Source organism: Mauremys reevesii, linkage group 1 (assembly GCF_016161935.1).
Source record: "Mauremys reevesii isolate NIE-2019 linkage group 1, ASM1616193v1, whole genome shotgun sequence".
Lineage (NCBI taxonomy): Eukaryota > Metazoa > Chordata > Testudines > Geoemydidae > Mauremys > Mauremys reevesii.
This window is the reverse complement of record NC_052623.1, coordinates 346,027,387-346,051,867: the sequence shown is the minus strand read 5'-3', so window position 1 is coordinate 346,051,867 and position 24,481 is coordinate 346,027,387. Positions and strand designations below refer to the sequence as shown.

The window sequence follows — 24,481 nt, the reverse complement described above, 5'->3', positions numbered from 1 at the left end:
TGAACCTTTGGGGTCTTTAGGTTTGCTGGCCACACCTGTACCTGAGGAACCTGCAGCCTTTTGGGTGCCAATTGGAGATCAGTTGGTGCCCCTTGTCGGGGATTGTCTCTCTACCCAGGGGATTTGTAGCCCACTTTTTTGAGAGGAATTCAAAGATTTAATCTTCGAAGCCACCAGAGAGTGTTGAGCCAAGGAAGTCAATGGACTTAGCCTAATCAGGGACCATTGTATGGCGGGTTCCTGGGCCAGGATCAGGGGCTGGCAGAATGAACCTTCCACCATTAGTAGCCGGAGTTTTAGCTCAAGGTTCTTTCCGACTCTTCATTTTAATTTAAGGCAGAAAGTACATCTCTGAGGCATGTGTGACTCCCCGAAGGAGTGAATGTGGTGGGAATGCCCATCACTGACCAGGACTGCTTCACAGCAGGAGAGGCAACATTTAAACCTGGGAGAGCCAGGCATGCTCTGTCCAGGTTTCACTTCCCCAAAGGGAAGAGACAAGGAAAAATAGCTAAGGACAGTGAGTTAGCTATTCTAATAACAAGAGAGGAAAAAAAAAAAAAGGTTGTGTATGTGGGGAGGAGGTTCAGGGGGAAAAAAAGGAAAAAAGAGGGAGTACTAACACTAACTAATGGAAACCCTATGAACTAACACTAACTCGCACCAGAAAGTAAGATGTAATTGAGATATTATCAATGTGGATGCTGCTGAGGCTCCATCGCAGGGTGAGGTGGTTGAGAAGGAACTGAAGGGGTGGTTTGCTCGCCCAGCACTATCTAGCCCCAGTGCAGGGTGTGAGATGGGGAAAGCACACACAGGCCAAACAGACCCTACTACCTAAAATCTCTGATCTGAGGTGCAGGGGGCGCGAACACCCACTACTCGAAGAAGGTGGTTTTCAGACCCCTTGGTGCTCTCAGATGTGTTATTAAATATATTCCTTTCTGTAAATGACTGTTTCAATCTCTCTCTTTTTACATAGCAAAACCTAAGGTAGGCAGCAGTACAGAAAAACAAACACGTTGGCTACTTAAAAATACTCGTCGTCAGTATCAATGGAAGTAGAAAGTTCACTGCTACACTGCAAAGACTAAAAAGTCTATTCCTTTTTTAATTAATACAGCAAGTCCTGTAGTCCTTTTAAAATGGTTTAGGACTAGCTCACTGAGCTATAATTTTTTGAAATTCTCCATGGGTCCTGATTTTATAGATTTGGGGGTTATTTTAGAAGGGACGATGGGAAAAACTACCTAATTTCAAAACATACCAACAATAAGACAGATACCAAAGAATAGGAATATTGGTGTCTGTGCTAGAGCTATAGGAGTATTTATATTAACTGAGAAGACTCTTTACATATATGTACAATATAGACCCATTTTTAGAGAGGACTAAGGTAAGAGCACAGGTCTGGGAACCTGGAGCTCCTGAACTCTGATTTCAGCTCTGACACTTCCTCTGTGGACATCCCTATCTGTTTTCCCAAGAGTAAAATGCTGACAATGCCGATTTACAATGCAGGAGTAAAACGAGAATTAATGTTACAAAGGAGCCTTCAAAATGAAAAACCTGAAGTGCCAACTAAATTAAAAAAAAACAAAAACAGAACAGTGGTATCATCACAGGATGTGCCTAAAGTACTCCTGGGGGCATTCTGCACCAAAAAATTAAAAATTCTGCACACAATATCTTAAAATTCTGCACAATTCTGAAATTTTTATTTGTCAAAACAACACTATATAATCATGCCAATGTCAATTATTTTGGTAATTTATTTCAAAATACCTGTCAGCAAGTATGTCTAACAATAAAGAGAGACAAAAATTCCCCTGGGTGTAGAGAGTTAAAGAAACTACTATGATAACCTAGTTCCTATTTCTCTGTCCCCTCTTCTCTCCCGCAGAGCCCAGCCAGGGGACCAGACATCCACAACCCCTTCCCCCCCCAGAGCCCACCTGCGGCCCCACCCCAGCCAATACACCCGAACCCCCTCCTCCTCAGAGCCCAGCTGTGGGCCCCCCTTTGCCCAGACACCTGTCCCCCTTCCCTCCCAGGGAACAGGAATCCAAGCGGGAGAAACAGCCTGATGATGCATCCCAGGCTTGCAAAGAGTTTCCATGCTGCCCTCTCCTTCCCTCAGGGCACGCTGGAAACTGCAGCTGCCAGGAACACTCTAGTGCCCTCTCCCCAGCAGTGTCTTCTATGTGCAAGCTGGGCTCTGCCGAGCCCAGTGGCCCCTAATGTGACTAGCAGCACTGTAGCCATTTTTATGGGGAAAAATGAAATTTTGTGTGCACATTAATTTCTGCAAAATTCTGCATTGCACAGTGGCACAGAATTCCCCCAGGAGTAATAAAGGGCAAGCAAAGCATTTAAGCACATGTTAAACATTGAACACATGATTAATCCCATTGACGTCTCTGGGACTATTCATGTGTTTAAAATTAAGCATATGTTTAAGTCCTTTGCTGGATCAGCATCATAACAAGCCTATGGAATCATGTAATAATATTATAGCCATGATCTTTCCTTTCTTCTTTCCTTCACCATCTCTGCCCCACTTTGTTGCACTCACTTTTTGCATCACATTTAAAATTAAGTGACAAACTTCTTCGATCAAGGACTGTGCTATAGCAAAGTGCCTAACATGCTTTTGGTGCTTATATACAACAATTAGAAAGGAAGCAAGGTCTAGTTGCTAAAGTACAGGAGGAGTTAGAAGATCTGTGTTCTAATCCTGGCTATGTCACAGACTTCCTGAATTACTGCAAGTAAAATTCCCCCTCTGTAAATAGGTAACTATGACTCACCTACCCCCCAGAGGCACTATATGGCTTAATTTAGAGGTGGTTTTATAACACCTGGATATCACTAAGGCTAGAAGGGGCCATAGAAAAAGTATTATGATTGTCCAATAACTAAAGACCTTTTCTTCAAAACCATGATTATCTGGAGACAAATTTCTAATATTTCTTACTGAAAAACAAGATCAGAAAGATACAACATATGGATTTATTTTTTTCTTAGCATGTTTTTTCATTACCAGAAGTGTGTGCATTTAATAAAAAGAGAGTTTGTTTTCTTCACAGCCCAAAATACTAAATCATAAGTTATTTAGATAGCAACAAATTCTGTGTTGCACTTCACATCAGGAGGCGGTACCATGCTGAGAAGAAAGCTTTATACAAATAATCCTCCCTAATACAGAAAAAACCAGTCCAAGCATATAACGTAACATAAAATGTTCTCATTTTTAAAGTTTCCTCCTCTATGAAAACTCATCTCATAATCTGTAAAATAATGTATAAGAGCTCTGCTGATAATACAAGCCCCTAGCAGCTCTACAAGAAGCAGAAAGTGGCAGTTAGGGATTTACCCAGATTAAAAAAAAAATCGAGTTCAGATGGATACTTGAGGCATTTCTTTATGTAAAATATAAAATAAATGTTACATTAACAAATGGACATTCGATTTTCTTCCACTTTGAAATCAGACATTTTCTTGCACATCAACCCAAAGGACTGTATAGACTTTGATGTGAAGGCAAGTACAATTATGACATGAATGAGCTACAAAACAGACATACTATGAGAGAACACAACAAACACAACCAATATATATCAAAGGCAGTTTTTACTTATTTTTGTTACTCCTTTGCCATAAGATCAGACTCAACAATATTTCATCTCCAGAGATAGCTCCACAATGTCAGCTGAGCCCAGAATGAGCTACTATATGAGAAACAAGTTTAGTCTCAAGCCTTGACCTGTCAATCCCATAGCCTAGTGTGACGGTACCTCCCGTAAGGTTTTATGGGAATATGACATAACTGGAATATGTTTTGTGCTGCCTGTGCCATGTAACATCTCTGTAAAGGTTATGGTCTACTATATCTATTCATCCTATTTGTACACATATATCATTTTGTACTTGAGGTTAAGAATATTAGCTGTATACTTGCTTGATTTCTAAGTAAGCTTTGTGAGGCATTTGGTCAGCTTCTTTAGGAAGGAATTCACAAGGTTAAGTACCCGGTCAGGAAGCACTTGGGGAACAATGCATCTTGGAATGCCCCAATCCACATAAAAAGTCTTCCTGGAGACACACAAGATATCATGTGGACAATGGCGTCTGCCTGTAAAGACTGAGAGTCATGCATGGACATGTGACTTGCCTAGGTGACTCCAGAACTCCATCTTGGAGCTGGACTTTGCATAGGAGGAAGGATGGGGTCTCCACCCACAAGAGAAAGTCTATTTAAACCCCTGGGAGACCCCTCCATTTTGTCTTCAGCCGGCTAAAGAGGGAGCCTCTCCACCCCCCAGGATACTTGAAAGAAACTGGAACAAAGGACAGTAACTACAGGGGGTGTGAGTGATTGCTGGACCCAGGCTAAAAGGAGATTAGCCTGTAAAAGGGAGTGTTCTGGAACTGGTGAGGATCTTATCTGTATTCAGTTTGATTAGACATAGATTTGCACATTTTATTTAATTTTGCTTGGTGACTTACTTTGTTCTGTCTGTTACTACTTGGAACCACTTAAATCCTACTTTCCGTATTTAATTAATAAGTAAAAAGTGATTTAATTAATTCAGAGTATGTATTAATACCTGGGGGAGCAAACAACTGTGCATATCTCTCTATCAGTGTTATAGAGGGCGATCAATTTATGAGTTTACCTTGTATAAGCTTTATACAGGGTAAAACGGATTTATCTCGGTTTAGACCCCATTGGGAGTTGGGCATCTGAGTGCTAAAGCACACTTCTGTGAGCAGTTTTCAGGTAAACCTGCAGCTTTGGGGCAAGTAATTCAGACCCTGGGTCTTTACTGGAGCAGACGGTAGTGTCTGGCTCAGCACGACAGGGTGCTGGAGTCCTGAGCTGGCAGAGAAAACAGGAACAGAGGTATTCTTGGCACATCAGTTGGCAGCTCCCAGGGGGGTTTCTGTGATCCAACCCGTCACACCTATGGCCCATTAGTGGGCAATTCTAATCGAATCTTTTCCAGCCTTCTTCTGCTGGTCACTGTGACACAGAGCCTTGGAAGGGAGTGAAAATTAAAGAAAAAGGATTTTTAGGACTCAAAACATTCCCCCTGGGAAAGAAAAAATTATCTTATTGCAACACTGACAGACCCTGCTCGTCGGTGGGCAAGATCGAACCGGGGACCTTTGGAGCTCAGTGCATGAGCCTCTACACCATGAGCTAAAAGCTAAGGCAGTAGAACAGACTCATTTAACTCTCTCTTTAACTGGTCTTGCTGCCACTAGATGGAACAGAACACCACACCCAGGAGGTGTATGGGTTACATTATCACTACTCAGATTTTTTTTTAAATCTGGTCCTATGATTTTCAAGAACTTGCTCTCATTTCAATTTTCCACCTGGATCCTTGTATGTGGTTGGTAGGAAATGATCCAGTTAGCTGCAGTGTGACTGCCAATCATTGTAAGACACAGCTAGTTGGAGACCTTATTACAAAATTTATGCTCAGCAGGAAAAGCTTAAGGCTAAAAAATATCCATCAGAACTCAAGAGGCTACAATTCTACATATTAGATACTGCTAAGAAAGGCTTTAAACCCGATTAGATTTTCCCTTGTGGTGGCCCCAAATTATTTGTTCTGATAGTAATCCTTTTCACAGTTCACCTTTACTGCTAACATAAGCCTACAATCCAATTTGTATAATACTATTTAAGTAAAAAATTGGATTTTTGTGTTTACTGTAAGGCAGTACTAGAGCTTGTAGTGGATACATCTACTTAATCTGCTATATTTCCAATTCATGAGATGTTTCAAATGCTTCTCTGCCATCTGCAACTTCCCACATCAAGGCCCCCCTGTGTACAACAAGGGAAAATTACTCACCTGCAATTCTGAGCAGATTTTAACCACGGTTTCTGAAATGGTGAACATGGGTTGTCCTTGGCAATACTTACAGTGAAACCACATTCAGTATTGATACAGTATGTGTTACCAGTGGGAACAGCTAACAATGGGGAATTTTTGTAGCACAGACAAGACTAAAGGTGACCAGTCAAGAAAGGTGTATTTGGGCAAAAGGTGTATTTTATTTATCTTGACTTGTAAACTTGTACTAACTACAAGTGATGCAATATAGCAAGAGAAATGTCTTTAAAAGGATAAAAGACCCATTTTGTTTTCCAAGCACATATACCAGATTGGGGAAGTGGACACATTTTACTGCTGAGCATAAGATACAGAAAAGCGATCATACTATGCAAATACATTATTTTTTAAATTAATGTATCAGGGCTTGAACTGGAATCACATACAGGTATATAGCAAATACCCACTGTGGTAATCAGCTACAGACACCCCAAGGGGAGAACAGAAGTTTTAAACTCCAGAAATGAACAGCTGAACCAACCAGTAACACTGTATTATTATATTATAAAAGTGTATCTAGTAAGGTCTTTTACAAAAATTTGTAATGTTCTAAACTTGATGGTCATTATGACATATACACACACACACACTGTGGTTATGAATCTATGTATTTATGCATACAGAAAACTGTGTTCGTAATCTGTACTACAATTTCAACTATACCTCACAGCAAGAAGAGGGACCTCCAGGTGTTTACATAAAACCAGTTCCAAGTAATGATCCTGGTCCAGCCAGGAAGAGACAATGGTGGACCACGAAAGTAAATGGAAAGACATTCAAACATCCCAGCTCTCAAATTAACAGAGGATTTCCACACACTGAATACACAAGTCACCATGGACTACGGAAAAAAAAAAAAAAAAGGAAAAGAGGAAAAAAGCATTTTTAAAAGCAAGCTTGTGTCTGAGATTTGGCATCCAGAACCTGAGGGACAGTCTTGAAAGCAGGAGGCTCTCTGTGAAGGATGGATCCCAACTATGTCTAGAGGATACTCTGGGAAAACTGTTCAAAGGAAATAGGTAACTTGTATTAGAAAAGGGATTTTATCTAACATAGCTGTGTAAATCTGAAGTTACTTCTTTATGTTTATTTTCTGTGTAACTTGTATATGATAACTTCCCTTACTATTTCATCTTTAAATTTGTATGTTTTCTATTAAATAAACTTTTTGTTTATTTCTACCAAGCAGATCTGTGGTGTGTTAACTGTGTGCAGTGTGGGTGCGAAAGTGAGCTGGTAACTGGAGGGCTGATTGCACACCTTCAGGAATTATGAAACAGAAGGGAAAGTCAGAGTGTCTGATAGTTAAGAACTCAGAGGATGGATGTGAGGAGACTCAAGCCTGGAAGGACTGTTGATGTCATCCTGCAAGGAAACTAAGCTGGTGGAAGCCAGGTTGAGACCTTGTGCTTGTGGGCAGGCTACTGATGTCAGGGATTTGAAACAAATCTGCACAGTATAAAGGCACCCAAGGTTATGGGGAAGGCAGTGACAGAACTCCTTATCTGTTTGGGTGATACCCAAAACATCGCACTCTCTCTCACTCACACCCCCTTCCTTTCACTTCTGCACCCCTACAACAAGGGGCATCAAATTCAAAGCTGCAACTGCATGAAAGGCTCAAGAGGCACCAGCACTTTGACTCCAGTTCTCATTGTTGAGCACTCAGTGGGGAAAGTCACCAGTGACCCTAAACTCTGGCGACTGAGTCAATGGAGAGCCAGGAAAAGGAGAAGGCCCTGCCTTCCTCTGCAAAATAGTAGATGGGATAAGAGGTACAGGAAAAATTGAGAATTATCCCCTTGCACTAAGGAGTTAAAACCCTGGACTGAAAACCCTGATTAGACAGTGCCTTTAGAGAAGGCTGCTTTTCATAAGAGTACTAAACTTCTTTAGAGATAGTAATATGTTTTGTTAGCTGATTCACTGGACAATATAATAGTCTTTTTGATAAGTTAATGCTGAACAAACAAATCTGTTGTAGTTTATAACAGTAGATAAAAGTTACAATCTGAAAACATGCAGTTGTTACAAGTGAAAGGTTTAAATCAATGGGTATTAAAATTACCTAAACCGAAATACATCTACTTCTCCCATAACTTGGATGCATAGATCTGAAGGCTAGAAGGGATCATTATAACATTTAGTCTAACCTCCTATATAAACAAAGGCAAACTCACAACTCGCTCTATTTGCCCTCTGTCTACTTGCCCAGCTCCTGCCTTCAATCTTATTTCCTCCTACTGATTATTTTTGTCATTGAATCTTTGTATCATGTACAACTTAGTTATTTGGTGTCTTTAACCAGACCTTAAAATTGTTCTCCAGACCTGAAATCTTGGCATCATCTTAGAACTCAAAATTATACACCAGAAACATGGAAGTAAAAACTTAATCTATCTCCATTTCTAGGTCATTGCCAGCATTTGTCCTCACATCAACACTGCCTCTGGTGACATCTCTTTTCATGCTTTAAGTATATCCATTTCAACAACTGCAATTCCCTCTTTCACAATCTTCATTAATCCTTTTCTCTTAAATTTAAGAGTTCAGATTTTGTTACTCTATTAAGTGAGACCATCACTTCCACAACCTTCTTCCACCCCAATTAACAAGTTGCTCTCCTTGTTAATGAGCTCTGAACTAACTTATTCCAAACTACTTCTCAACTCCTAGCTACTGGGTCCCCAGACCACTCTAATTCCTCCAGTCTCATCCTCTGACTTCTGCCCATGACTCTGTATTGTCACTTCTAACTAAAATGCAATCCCCTTTTCTTCCAATAAACTAAATTCTCTCTAAATCTTTCCTGTAAATCACAAGGATATTTATAAGTAACTGAGTTCTCCAATAAACATGATATTCAGAAAGCCACCATCCTTGCAGGTGAAATATGAAAACACAGCCAGCACTGAACAGGTTGTATAGGTCAAAAAGGCATTGAAGTCTACATTGTAACACTGAGCAGTGCTAAGTGTTTGTGTCAGCACAACATCATAAAAGATACAGACACTAAAGTGGAACTGTTATGTGCCAAAGGAGTCAGACTGATGTAACAGTGTTAAAGTGTGAGAAACCTGTCTATCTCCACTATGGCTTCAAGAATAAGCTACAAACACATTCCAGAGTCTCTGAAAGAAAAGTCCTGTCCTAAAAACAGCATGTGCTGGGCAGAAAAGATTTCTTGATAGTACTTAAACCCTACTTCTAAAAGTCAGTCTCTGCTCTGATGCATGGAAATTTGTAGGGCCCTAGAATTGCTCTAAACAGCAATTAAATTTTAAGCTATACAAAAAACCAAAATTATCCAAGAAAACATGTTTCAACAGCTCAAAGAACTACAGCAGACACACAGGAAAAAAACCAGAATGGAAATGGAGCCTGCATTTCTCACTTTATAGCTACAATCTCTGCATCCTAGAGATCTTCAGGCAAGTGACTTTGGTGAGATTCTAACTGCTTCTTAGGGTACATCTACACTACCCACCACGGATAGTGATCAATCTTTTGGGGGGTCTATTTATCGCATCTAGTGTAGACACAATAAATTGATCCCCGATCACTCTGCCGTTGACTCCTGTACTCCACCACGGCGAGAGGCGGAAGCGGAGTCGATGGGGGAGCGGCAGCAGTCGACCCCGCGCTGTAAGGATGCAAGGTAAGTCGACCTAAGATATGTCGACTTCAGCTACGCTATTCTCGTAGCTGAAGTTACGTATCTTAGGTCAATACCCTCCCAGCGTAGACCAGGCCTAAGACTCCAAGGTCGGAACAGCTCAGCACTCAGTAGGAGCTTGTGGAAGCAATTTCATATGGGGAAAAAAAAACTTTGCTTTTTGCTTTAGATCACAATAAATTAATTCTAAAGATTTTTCTGGTGTTTTATATGAAGAACACTATTTGTAAACTCTGTTATTATAGTAAGGGATAAAATCTAATGAAAGTTTGCATTAGTTGATGTTACGGTAGTTATGGCCATTATTGCCAGGTTGTATGACAAAACTGCAAAACAAAGAAAAGACAATGACAGTTGAATTCAGTACATGATTTTCTACAACAAAATGGCTATAGTTTATCTTACCAAAAGAACGCTTGTTCTTAAGTGAGACTCTGGTGATCTAAATAGGAATCTTCCACACGTTTCCAGCAGAGTACATGCCATTTCAATATGGTGATGAGAAAAGTCTGACAGAAGCATCTGTGTAAATATACACACAGTCACCACATTTTGAACCTCTTTTTCCACTCATAAGAATGCTAATAAATATGATTTTATTAACTAGACAGTTATTAATAAAACTATTTAAAAAAACATTGAAATGCTATTTCATCTCAATTTGAGTGCTAAGATACTGGCAAGGTTCTCATGTGGTTTGAGCATTGGCCTGCTAAACCCAAGGTTGTGAGTTCAATCCTTGAGGGGGGCCATCTAGGGCAAAAATCTGTTTAGGGATTGGCCCTGCTTTGACCAGGGGGTTGGACTAGATGACCTCCTGAGGTCCCTTTCAACCCTGATATTCTATGTGACTTGCCCATGTGACTCCCAAAGTGGTGGTTTAGGTTTCAAATATAGGATTTGTACTTTTAAAAAATAGGATGTTTACAAAACCTACTATAGAAAATTCATAACATTTTAAAAAATGATAATGCACATATTTTAAAAATAATTCATACCTGCTTTAAAATTTGCTCTGCTAGATTGGAAAACTAACACTTAATATTGTACACGCACATGATTACCCAAAATGAAATTAACTAATCTAGTTTTATTGTTCAAGCTGAGCAACAGGTACAAGAATAGGACTTCGCATTTTATAGTACTATCCAGATACTCACCAGCTACTAGAGAAACTGCATAAACTATTAGTTTATCCGATTTTTAAAATTCAGTTGTAATAACTAACTAAATCTAAAAATTACCACCACCACCAGAAGCTACTTGAACACAAATTTATCTACAATGTCCTAAACATCTTATTTTATTTTAAAAATCTGAGTTAAAAATCAATTGTGAAGATAAACAGTCAGACTTAACCTTAATACCACATATGCATCTGGGACTAAATAGCTGGAGCTCAATGTTCTGAGATGATTTACTTCTTCCTCAATAAATGACACATGCCTGCCTACTGAGATGGCATATCAGCCTCTCTAATGCTCACTGAAAAGTTTCCTTTTTATTGGAGAAGTAATAAGAAACAAAGTAATAACAGAAAGCTCATTTCCAGCTCTGCAAGGAAGTTTGGATGGATGATTAGGGACTGTTTACAACTACCTTCTAAGAAAAACAATTAGCAGCAAGTCATTTTCTCATATCCCAATAGGGAAGTATATTGTAATAGATATTTTACGATGGGAGATTAAAACACTCCCGGGATGTTTCTAAAGTGACTGTAAAACAAAAATTTTTTTTTTAAACCAAAAGTTAAAAGAAAATCAAGGTTCAAATACTTTATGCAACATAATAAAATCTTTAACAATAGCAAAGTGGAGGAGGGGAGTGGGAAGATGATCTTATGCATTACAAACAAGTACTGTTCTTTTCTAACGACATGTCTCAACACTAACCTTTAAACAATGCAGGGTGTCATTTTTGGAGAACATCTTAAACTTGGCAAGCTCGCCAACAAATCTCACAGTTTTATTTTTTGTTTCAATATTGATCTGGTCCTTTTTTCTCACCTAAATAAAGAGGGAAATATATATGCATTTAATTTTAGGGTCTCAGAAATATGTACCTTTTATGTATGTCTAATATATTTCCTTTCATTTAGCATGCTTGTTAAGGCTGAGAGTTCACAAAGTTGGAAATTTCCAGTCTGATTCCCCTCCACTATGTCTTCACTTATCTCTGGCTCCCCACCTTCCCCCTCTAATTTGACTATTCCATTCAAACTCCCCCTGTTCCCCTAATTTGGCTAACACTACAAACCTCCCCCGCCCCCCCCCCCCCCAATCATCTCTGCTCTGGCTCTTCAATGTCTCCATCTCTGAACTTCCTTCCTACCAAGAACATGGTCCCCCAAAATACTGATAGCCTTAGAAACATGGCTAGTGTGACATTCTACATCACCCTGCCCAATATGACTGTAGCATGCTATAGGTAGAGTCTATAGCTAGTATTCTGAAGGGAGCAGACAAAATCAGGAGTCTTCAAACCAAATTGGTAGAGTTAACAGGACTGTCTTAACCAAAGTGATGACCGTTTCATTAAAAGAAAATTTTAAAATGTACTGATGGACACTAATCAAAATATTATTTAATAAAATGCAAATAATGGAATTCTCCCTACATTCAAACCGATGCTTTGGCTTTAGCATAAACAATAATTAACTTAAGTTAGTTTTAAAAAACTACCATACATTTAAATAATCCATGTATTTGTTCTGTTAACTGATGCCACTAGAGAAAACAGATTTTGAGTGATCCATAATAAAGTTCAGGGGGGAACACTGGAAAAAAATAGCAGTTGTCCATCATAATTTTATAATCAAATTTAAATATAGTGCAGGAAACGAGACTGAGAAATAACTGTGAAGAACTATGTTCTCAGATTTCTAACCTTCTTACATTCCAATATTTACCTTTCTTGACATTTTCCAAAATGGATGTAGGAGGACTGATAAAGCACAATATATAGCAGACATCTTTTTGTAAAACAAACAAACTGCTATTAATACAGGTCGATGTCAATTTTAACTGTGAACTATAAATTCTATAACATTATTTCTAGTTTTTGAAGCTTCTGCCCTAGCTTTTATGTAATTTCTAAGGCATGCTACCATCTGAACTAAGTTTAATTGTGGTTTAACAATGTATCTTGAAGAAGACCCTATATGAATGTGTATAAATAAGTGACATGCAGTCTGACAAAAAGGTTATTCAATGTACAAATGAATCCAACATACTATAACAAAGCAATATGATTAGAAAATAAGACTTCAGAGCTATCTGACTATTCTGTTATGTTTGAGTCAGCATTTGCTTTAGTGAAAATAATATAATTTATAACAAGCATTTTTTTCCAAAAGATGGTATATCAGATTTCTTAATCTGTATGCAGTAAAACAAACCAAACATACATGAAATCTGAAATCGCCTTTCAGCATGGAACAAAGATCCTCTGCTACATCAGACATACAGGGATGCAATGTGGCAACCAGCCTTGCATAAAATGGTAGCAAATCCAACCTGTAAATAAAATTTACACACATGTATAAAATGAGAGGACAAAGCACAGATCTAATTCAAGTTATGTAAAAATGTATTTATGCCCACAGAGATACATACAACTACCAATTTGTGTGCGGAAAGGACAATTCATGACTATGGGCATATATGTATAGTTACATATACAGTGTACTGGCTTATACTTTTACTAGTTATATTGCTACTTCGTATTACAATATTTGATTTCCTTTAGATATTCCTGCTTTAAGTGCAAAATTCAACTCAACCTTAACTATGGAACGCTGAGCAGAGCTTCTATAGTAATATGTACTTCTATATGCAAGAGAAATTCAGAAGGAAACTAAGAAGCCTGTCAGTATTCTAAATGATAGCATTTCCTGCAGGGGTGCAGACAACTCCCACAGATAACCAGAAATATGCATTAAGAGACAAACATACCAGTGAGACAAAAAATCCTATACTGTTAAGCAAACTAACATCCAAACAGCTGTAACAGTGCTACTAATTAAAAGAAAAGCTCCAGAGAAGGCCATCATGAATATACTGTAACCAGCTGTGGAAAAAAACAAGCTAAAATAATGTAGCACAAATTCACCTTTTTCAGTCTCAGTATATAAGCATTTATTTGACAAATTGTTAAACTCTACCTTATTTCCCTTTAAGTATTCCTTGACTACTTCCCCTCATTACCATTCTCATGTGTTGCTGTCACCATTTTCTCCCCATCTTTTCACTTTTTAGTTGTTTTAGTGTACTGTTTATATTTTGATTGATCTTTTTCTCCTTGTTCCTTTCACTTTCAAACACTAAATAAGGGTATGTCTACACTACGGGATTATTCCGATTTTATAGAAATCGATTTTTGGAAACATTGTATAAAGTTGAGTGCAAGCAGCCACACTAAGCACATTAATTCGGCAGTGTGTGTCCATGTACCAAGGCTAGCATCAATTTCCGGAGCGTTGCACTGTGGGTACCTATCCCATAGTTCCCGCAGTCTCCCCTGCTCATTGGAATTCTGAGTTGAGATCACAATGCATGATGGGGCAAAAACAGTGTCGCAGGTGATTCTGGGTAAATGTCATCAGTCACTCCTCCCTCCGTGAAAGCAACGGCAGACAATCATTTTGCGCCCTTTTCCCTGTATTGCCCGGGCAGACGCCATTGCACGGCAACTACGGAGCCAGTTCAGCCTTTTTTCACTGTCACCATATGTCTACTGGATGCTGCTGACAGATGCGGTACTGCAGCGCTACACAGCAGCATCCCCTTGCCTTTTGCAAGTTAGCAAAGACGGTTACCAGCTCTACTGTACCGTCTGCTGCTTTGCAAGTTGACAATGAGGTTATCAGTCATACTGTACCATCTGCTGCTGTCATGGGTGCCCCTGGCCGGCCTCGGTGAGGTCGGTCGGGGGCACATGGACAAAAATGGGAATGACTCCCCAGGTCATTCTCTTCTTTAATATCAGGCAAGCCTACTAAAGAACCAGAGAGGCAAATGGCTGCTCCGGGTCAGAGCCCCAGACATCCCACAGAAATGGTGAGCTGCATGCCATTCTAGGTGGTGCCCCTGCAAAAACCCTACCCGTTGCTTCCATCCTCCCCCACCCCTCCTGGGCTACCGTGGCAGTTATCCCCGCATTTGTGTGATGAAGTAATAAAGAATGCATGAATAAGAAACAACACTGACTTTATTGCCTCTGCAAGCAAAGATCAAAGGGGGGAGGGGAGGGCAGCCTCCAGCTGCCATGATATTCCAGGCAGGAGTGAATCTCCATTAGACAAAGTTTAAAGAAGAGAATGACCTGGAGTCATTCCCATTTTTGCCCAGGCGCCCCCAGCCGACCTCACCGAGGCCAGCCAGGAGCACTCATGGGACGACGATGACGGATACCAGTCCTACTGTACCGTCTGCCGTCCTCAAGGGAAAGGAAGGAGATGCTGCTGTGTAGCGCTGCAGCACCACGTCTGACAGCAGCACCCAGTATACATACGGTGACATTGAAAAAAGCTGAGAAACTATTTTTTCCCCTTTGCTTTCACGGAGGGGGTAGGGGGGAAGGGAGACTGACGACATATACCCTGAACCACCTGCGACAATGTTTTTGACCCTTCAGGCTTTGGGAGTTCAGCCCAGAATTCAAATGATTTTTGCAGAGTGCGGGAACTGTGGGATAGCTACAGTCGTCAGTTGCCCCTCCCTCCGTGAGCGTCCATTTGATTCTTTGGCTTTCTGGTACGCTTGTCTCAGCTCCTTAAGTTTCACGCAACACTCCCTGTTGTGGCCTCTGTCCATCATAGCCTTGGAGATTTTTTTCAAATGTTTTGGCATTTCGTCTTTTGGAACAGAGTTCTGTTAGAACAGATTAATCTCCCCATACAGAAATCAGATTCAGTATCTCCCGTACGGTCCATGCTGGAGCTCTCTTTTGATTCTGGGACTGCATGGTCATCTGTGCTGATCAGCGCTCCACGCTGGGCAAATAGGAAATGAAATTCAAAAGTTTGCGGGGCTTTTCCTGTTTACCTGGCCAGTGCATCCCAGTTCAGATTGCTGGCCAGAGTGGTCACAATGGTGCACTGTGGGACAGCTCCCGGAGGCCAATACTGTCAAATTGTGGCCACACTAACTCTAATTCGAAATAGCAATACCGATTTCAGCACTACTCCCCTCATTGGGGTGGAGTACAGATATTGATATTAAGAGTCCTTTATATCGAAATAAAGGGCTTCGTTGTGTGGACGAGTGCAGGGTTAATTCGGTTTAATGCTGCTAAATTCAAGATAAACTCGTAGCGTAGACCAGGCCTAAGCACAGAACTTGATCTGTTTCTAAAAGTCTAACAAGTTCCTGTAAGCCCTTTTGAAAAAATGGATGCTCTGTTCAGTCATATAGTCCCACTTGCAAAGGTAAGCTTTGGAAACCAGAGAACCTGGGAATCACAAAACTATGAAGAGCAACTTAAAAAAAATAAAAAAAATCTTCCCTTTATGCCTAACAATTTTAAGATATATTAGGAGCTGAACCTCTAGAACAAGTCCAGGGCTATAGACTAGCAGTAAAGAAGAGAAGGTGCCTTAAAATCATTTACAGACAAGAGAGGTGAGCAGTTGTGAAGAGAAAACTGATCGTTTTTCAGGATTGCACTTTAAGAAGGCTGGTTCTCCTATACTACTAGAACTGAAGAGAAACACTTATTAGATTAAGTTTTAAAATGTATTATTTTAAGATGTTAAGTAGTTTAAGTGTTTTTAAAATCAAAACACATGGAAGGCTCTATCTGCAAGGTGCTGATCACTTTGGCCCTGATCCTGCAAAACATTTAAGCACATGCTTATATGTTTTACTAAACTGTGGCCAGAGTGCTCAGAACACTGAAGTGTTGAGGCTTTAAAAAAATAAGGTAATTATGTAATTTAAAACTAATTTACATTTATGTAGCATTTCTCCCCCAAAGGAAGTACTTTACAAATTAAACATCCATAGGAATCATGTCACCACTAAAGTTCAGCTATTTCTGGATTAGAGGGCAGCAGCCAGACAGAAAACAAGTGTAAATAGCACACGTGGCACAACAAAGGGTGGAGCAGAAACAATGCACAATGTCTCCCAGGAAAATCTTTAAAATCCACATAGAGGAGACAGGAGCTTGTCCATTTAAATTTTCAGCTCAACTGCGCAGTAAGTTACACAGCACTCTACACCTCAGAAAGCCAAGCTGACTCTTAATGGTGCATAGAAATCCCAGTGAAACATTACAAACACTTCAGTTAAATGCTTAATGGCTTTTATTCTCCCTCTTGTTAACCAATAACCTAACTAGTATTTACAATTTAAAAGCTTACTGGGACAGGTAGTCAAGGATACTAGGCACAGCTAATTAATACCACATTATCAACATTATCCATTAACTCCATGAGAAGGCTGAAATACTCAAACAAAAAGAAATGCTTTTGCTGGGTTCTGTTTTATTTGAGGTTATTGTTTTTCCTGGCTGCTCAATTCCTCTTTCTTAAAAGAAAAAACATGACGTTTTTTGTTTAGATCTAAAGTACCTGAATGTTAAGAGCTATTAATTAATTTTATCTCCTTAAACCCAACATACTTGAGGAAAATTAAGCCTTAGAGCAAGGGGTCCCAACCTTTTTCTTTCTGCCCCCGCAATAAAAACTCCATGGTCCAGCTGTGCCACAACAGCTGTTTTTTCTACATATAAAAGCCAGGGCTAGCATTAAGGGGTAGCAAGCAGGTAAACTGCTCTGGGCCCCACACCACATGGGCACCGCAAAGCTAAATTGCTCAGGCTTCGGCTTCAGCCCTGGATGGTGGGGCTCAGAGTCCTGGGCTGCAGTCCCTTGCTGCAGGGCTTTGACTTTCTGCACTGAGCCCTAGATGATGGTCATGCTTGGCGGTCCCCCTAAAACCTGCTCGCAGCCCCACAAGGGACCCCTGCCTTAGAGCACATTGCTGCTGTTCCATCAGAGGACACAAAAGGTTTCTTTAAAGGGGAAAATATTAAGAGTGTGTATTTCCAAATAGGTAAAATATAGTGAAGAAGCCTGAACTCAATTACTGTGAAACTGGCAACCAGCAAGAGATCTATTCTATTTCTCACACACACAAATACAAGTTTACAGTGTGCAACAGCACCATCTACTGGTACCTATATTTTGTAAATTCCTGCTCTAATTCAAATTGTTTTCATTTGATCATTTTCCACGTCTCATATACCTTCCCTTTTTTGAGGAGGGGGAAGCATATTGAACTGGGTCCTCTATTTCCTCTTTCACTCACTAAGATCTGGCCTCATGGACAAAGCATTCTGCGAAGTCTATCCCCGGCGCTTTGAGCAAGGTCAAACAAAATCACTAGTCAGACACACGGTGTTGTTTTATCTCTCCACCTTCTTGGTGCAGGTCCTCCAGACTGAATCATATCCTGATTTTGGATCCCTGTGTTATACTGCCATTAGAACATTAGGCTGGCCTGTACTTGTACTTTTTTTTTTAAAGAGATATTTCTGGGATATCTTAGTCCCCGGGGGGTTTCAAAATACTGATCTTGCAATGTAAAGACCTATCTCAATTAAAGCTATATATGTGGCTTCTGCAAATGAGAGATCTTTAAAATTGCAATGTAAAAAAACCAAAGATCTTTGGTACTTGGAAAATAGGATTTTGCCAAAGGGGCAGCTTAAGGATGTGTAAATTTAGGTAACAGAAGATACAAAATGCCCACCTCGTACTTCAAATTGTAATTCAATTAACTAAAATATATTCATAGGATCTAAATAGTTCAATGCTCTTACCCATATACTGATCAACAGTCACAAAATTATTGACTGGTGATGTCAACTCTTTTCTCACTGCCATCAATCAAGACAGTGGGAATAATCACAACAAATTATGCCACTGACTTTTCATGCTTCTCAAAGGGTTTTCTTGCCTTAGCAAAAAAGGATCAATAACCTAAGCAGAGCCCTCAGAGGGATTTATCCTGAAATGTAAAATCCTCAGGAACAGGGATATGCTAACAGTTCAACAAAACTGACCTTGTTGCTGATAATGACAAGCCAAGGAGTCGAAAGTTTTTAAGAAGTCTGTTTAAATTTAAATAAAACATGCAGAGCTTTCACCTTAAAGCAGAAAACTAATATTTCTTGACTTAAAAATAACTAATGCTCAAAATTTCAATATCATATGGGCAATAGTTTTCACAATCCAGAATGTCATTTTAACCCTAACACATTAAGAAATATTAGACAATAGGAGAACTCAGAATCCGTAACAGAAACTTTCATCATCTCTTGTTCTAGAATTCAAAGTCTACCAGAATTTAAAACCTAGAAGGCCATGCAAGTTGGAGAATACCAATAGGATTGCAATATGCAAATAAACCAAAATTAACTCTTTTACTGGACATATTAACAATCCAGTTGGCCAACAATAAATTATCCATAATTGTCTTGAAATCAAGGGTAATAGTGTTTTAACTACTGCATAGCTACTTTGTAAAAATAAAATTACCCTGAATTAATCTATTGATATTTAGTTTTAAATGGGTACTTTTTAATTACAAGTATGAAAGCTAGCAAGCAAAATCTTGGTTAACTAAGACATTCTGTACTGTTGGAGGTCAGAGGGTCAAACTTCAGCTAAAGAATTTAAATGTGCCCCATTCGTAAGCAATACACAGCGCAATGCAGTGCTATTCTGACACCAATTTTCATTCAATTGAAAAACAAACTGCCTTTTTATTTTTATGCCAAAACACTTTATCCTAACGAGAGACTCAGAAAGCCTACAAAGAGCAATACTGAATAATAAATTTACAAAAAAGTTGATGATGGGTGCGCGAAACTGTTCACATTAATCGGTAAGTGCACAAATACAGTGTTTTGCATGCAGTAGCAAAGAGTTCATGGGGGAAGTGGTTGTTTAACAGTTGATACCTATTTGAACAGAAAGCAAAAACAAAACAAAAACCACTTTTAAAATAAAAGAACAACCTTTGTCTAACCTTACTGTTTTGGATATCAATGTAATAATTCAGACTATATGAATTATAATGAGTACAATTATCCATGAAGACTAAATATATCTGAAATATACTGTTTATTCTACTTTCTAGAAAGATGCTGTTCTTCTGACCTTTTAAATCAAGGACAGACACAATGCTTTCTGACATTTTGTTTCTCTACTGACATTATGGAGGGATGTTGGAAATTCTTGGAAATGGTAAGTATAGTTTGTAGCAGCAGTACAAAAAGGCAACTAGCATCCTGGGTAACACAGTATCCCTCAGAGAAGAGTCTATTAATGAACAATTTGTAAGTTTTTAGGGTAGGGAATATGCTATCTACTTTTGTAAATCACGTTAATATTTTATTGTATAATTATATATTCTTGGCACTATATGCTGTACATAATACAGCATCTAGAATTCTTACAAAAATATTTTAAAAGTCTGGTTTAAAAACAAAAGAAAAAAGTGAGTTTCTTGAGGAGCTGGTACCCAAAGGGCTGCAAACAGCATATCTACCAGCTCTGCTCTTCCTAATGCAGCCCCAGCCAGCGTTCCATCTGTAGCTCCATGGCAGATACTCTTACTGTGACTAGACACCTGTGATTCAGAGCGAGCAGACCAACCAACATACCATCAGTGGTTCTCCAGCTGAGTAGCACAACCAGAGTTAGGCATCATTGGAAAAAGGTAAGGGAACATGGGGCAGTGCACAGAATGCAGTCTAAGCCAGAAATCTACAGCTGTATCACTGTCCAGTTGAGGACCCACAGAGCAGGAGAGGGACATTTCCGGGAGAAAACATGGGAAGGGCATTTTGAAGCACTTGGAGGAGAGGAACGGATAGGAACAGTCAACATGGATTAACCAAGGGCAAATCATGCCTGACCAATCTGACTGCTTTCTATGATGAGATAACTGGCTCTGTGGATATGGGGAAAGCAGTGGATGTGATATATTGTGACTTTAGCAAAGCTTTTGATACGATCTCCCACAATATTCTTGCCAGCAAGTTAAAAAAGTATGGATTGGATGAATGGACTATAAGGTGAATAGAAAGCTGGCTAGATTGCCAGGCTCAACGGGTAGTGATCAATGGCTCAATGTCTAGTTGGCAGCTGGTATCGAGTGGAGTGCCCCCGGGGTCGGTCCTGGGGCCAATTTTGTTCAACATCTTTATCAATGATCTGGATGATGGGATTAATTGCACCCTCAGCAAGTTCGCAGATGACACTAACCTGGGGGGAGAGGTAGATACACTGGAGGGTAGGGATAGAGTCCAGAGTGACCTAGACAAACTGGAGGAGTGGGCCAAAAGAAATCTGATGAGGTTCAACAAGGACAAATGCAGAGTCCTGCACTTAGGAAGGAAGAATCCCATGCACTGCTACAGGCTGGGGACCAACTGGCTAAGCAGCAGTTCTGCAGAAAAGGACCTGGGGATTACAGTGGATGAGAAACTGGATATGAGTCAGCAGTGTGACCTCATTGCCAAGAAAGACAACGGCATATTGGGCTGTATCAGTAGGAGCATTGCCAGCAGATCGAGGGAAGTGATTATGCCACTCTATTCGACACTGGTAAGGCCACATCTGGAGTACTGCATCCAGTTTTGGTTCCCCCACTACAGAAGAGATGTGGACAAACTGGAGAGAGTCCAGTGGATGGCAACAAAAATGATTAGGGGGCTAGGGCACATGACTTATGAGGAGAGACTAAGGGAACTGGGCTATTTAGTCTGCAGAAGAGAAGCGTGAGGGGGGATTTGATAGTAGCCTTCAACTACCTGAAGGGGGGTTCCAAAGAGGATGGAGCTAGGCTGTTCTGTGGTGACAGATGACAGAACAAGAAGCAATGGTGTCAAGTTGCAGTGGGGGATGTCTCGGTTGGATATTAGGAAGCGTTATTGTGACGTTGTGCAGTCTATATGGTTTTATAAAAATTTAATAAGTGAATATAATGTAACTGAGATATGCTTCATGCAAAAGGTCTCTTGTAAGGTATCAATACAAAGCTTATAATCTACTGAGTGTAACCATCCTATTTGTATATATGTACCACTCTTGTATCCGAAACTAAAAATATGAAATATAAATCTGAGGGCCTATTGTAATTATGTAAAGTGTGGGCCATTAATGGTGGTTTGGAATCTTGAGGACTCCCATTAACTAGGACCATTGTCTGCAAATGGCTGTGTTTTACCTGTAAGTCTTCCTGTATACCTGTGTGGTGGCAAGTGGGTAATGAAGTCTTGCAGTGACATGTGATCATGTCATCTGAACTGGAATCCATCTTTAACCTGGTGTCTTTCCATTGAAAAGGAGCGGATGGGAACTCAGAGAGGGACAAAAGGATTCCCGCCTTATGCAAAAGATATATAAAGGGGTGGAAGAGAACAAAGAACATCATGAAGAATCCCCTACCTATCACCTGAGCTGGAACAAGAGCTGTACCAGGGGAAAGAATTGTGCCCAGGTCTGGAAGGTGTCCAGTCTGAGGAAAAAACTTATTGAAGCATCTCTCCATCCTTAGAGATTTTTAAGGCCCGGCTTGACAAAGCCCTGTCTGGGATGATTTAGTTGCTGTTGATCCTGCTTTGAGCAGGGGGTTGGACTAGATGACCTCCTGAGGTCTCTTAAAACCCTAATATTCTATGATTCATGTGGGAGAGTGGATACTAAGGGAGTCATAATAGGCAAAGGGGGAGCTGTACAAGATCTTAGCCAACAAACTAACTATTAGTTCTCACTCAACACTGATTGCACTTGTTATCGAATATTAGTAATTGGCAGATTAATGCTGATCTGTCAGATAGATTCACATTTCAAATTCTTCTAGGAATTATTTCAGTAACTGTTTTTGTTCTATGTTAGAATAAAGAATGCACTCTTCAGAATAAATGAAAGATGCTCAGAAAGAGAGCTGTTTATGAATCAGCCTTTGATAATCTTGAAACCTGCTCAGGGATCATTAAAGAAGAGCACTTGTTCAAAACTTGGATTCACATTAAACTAATAAAACCAGTAAGGCATTTGGACTTCAGCCCCATTGTAATCAGCACAAGTTTTTCTGCAGTGATAAAAGTATTATACCATTTCCATTTTTCAAGTGAGGTTCTGGAAACGTACAGTATCACTTGTTCTATTTCCCATACTTGCATCCTTCCAGCATGCTGTAGAGATTAGACTGCTCAAATTAATCATTAGTTCTAGCTGTTAAAAGCTGTTTATTTTGTTTTTTCAATGAGCCACTAAAGAGTACTCGATAATAATGACCTAAAATCCATGTAAAAAGGACTTATTTTGTTATGCATAATGATAATTTATTAAATATTACATCTTGTAAATTCAGTATAATTTGGCAGGTATTACAGTAAAGATAAAGAGGAAAACTGATTTAAGCACAGTATAATGTAGTGTTATAAAAAAGGACAGGCTTTTTAGGCTTGGTCTACACTAGAGAGACCTGAAATGCCCCTTGCATCCACATGCAAACATGTTCAATCAATTTGTTGCCTGATAATCTTTTTAAGTTACCCCAATAACTTGCAAGGACAAAGGATCAGCTGATTGCTGGTGAGGACACATCCCACTAACACAAACGGGGCAATGAGCTCTAACAAATGTCATCTTTTGACAGCTCCGCCACTAAAGAATTACATGAGCACATCCTTCTAATCTTAGATGCAAAGCAGACATTTAGGTTAACTCCAGGATAATCAGTATGCAAAAGCATGGTCATTACAGAAGAACACAAGAATAGAAGGTCCTTTGAATAGTACACACTAATAGGATGCAAAGATGGGCTGGAAGATAGCTATTTCAGCATGTACAGTAAAAGCTTTGTTATCCGGCATGCTGGGGGAATGGAGGTGCTGGTAAGTAAAAAATTCCAGTTAACTAAGAGGGAGGGAGTTTGGGTGTGGGAGGGGGCTCAGGGCTGGTGCACAGGAGGGGGTACAGGGCGCAGACTCTGGGAGGAAGTTTGGGTGCAGCAAGGGGCTTAGAGGAGAGGGTTGGGGTACAGGAGGGGGTGCCGGTTCCGGGCAGTAGTCACCTCAGGTGGCTCCCTGCAAGCGATGACATGTCCCTGTTGTTCCTAGGTGGAGGTGTGTCTAGGCAGCTCTGCACACTGCCTCCACCCACAGGCGCCGCCCCCACAGCTCCCACTGGCTGCAGTTCCCGGCCAATAAGAGCTGGGGAGCCAGGGCTTGGAGCAGAGTGGAAGCAGTGAGCACAGCCACCGGAGGTGAGCACTGCCTAAATCTGGCACACCCTCCCCCATACCCTAACCGCCTGCTCCAAGCCCCCTCCTGCATCCAAACTCCCTCTCAAAGGCCACGCCCAAAACCCCCTCCTGCACTCCGAACCCCTTGTGGGGTTCCTCTGCCGTTCCTCTGCCTAGGAGCAGCAGGGACATGCCGCCACTTCCAGAGCCAGGTAGGGAGCCTGCCAGCCTCGTGCCAACTGGACTATAAACCGGATTTTCAATGAAGATCCAAAATGCCAGTTTATAGAGCTCTCCAGTTGTTAAAGTCCTGGATAACACAGCTTTTGCTGCATACAGCTGTTTAAATGGAAAAAATGGTACAGGAGAACAAAGAACCAAAGCTTGTTTATTCATAACAATTAATACAATCCTGAATGGACTAGGACCATAACAAGACATTCTTTAAGAGACTGTTCTCTTCTACAAAGTACTACCTGTATGGGTCAAGTCAAATGAGAAGAGGCAGACCAAAGGAACATGAAAATTACAAGGGAGGGGCTCCAGGAAGGTACAGAGAGATGACACATGAAATTTGAAAATCAAAGGCTGCAACATTAACATCTGCCAGCCAAAAGATGAGATGA

General features: G+C 40.2%; 1 protein-coding gene across 8 annotated transcripts in view; it reads right to left on the bottom strand.

Annotated features, from left to right (window-relative positions):
• UPF2 (UPF2 regulator of nonsense mediated mRNA decay) overlaps positions 1–24,481 on the bottom strand; it is a 143,499-nt gene that overhangs the window by 74,372 nt on the left and 44,646 nt on the right. For all 8 annotated transcript variants that reach the window (XM_039519442.1, XM_039519441.1, XM_039519444.1 and 5 more), the window contains 3 exons: positions 12,995–13,103; positions 11,481–11,594; positions 9,994–10,110 (listed from right to left, as the gene is read on the bottom strand). In XM_039519442.1, coding sequence (XP_039375376.1) covers positions 9,994–10,110; positions 11,481–11,594; positions 12,995–13,103 — 340 coding nt within the window. The remainder of the gene's footprint in view (positions 1–9,993; positions 10,111–11,480; positions 11,595–12,994; positions 13,104–24,481) is intronic.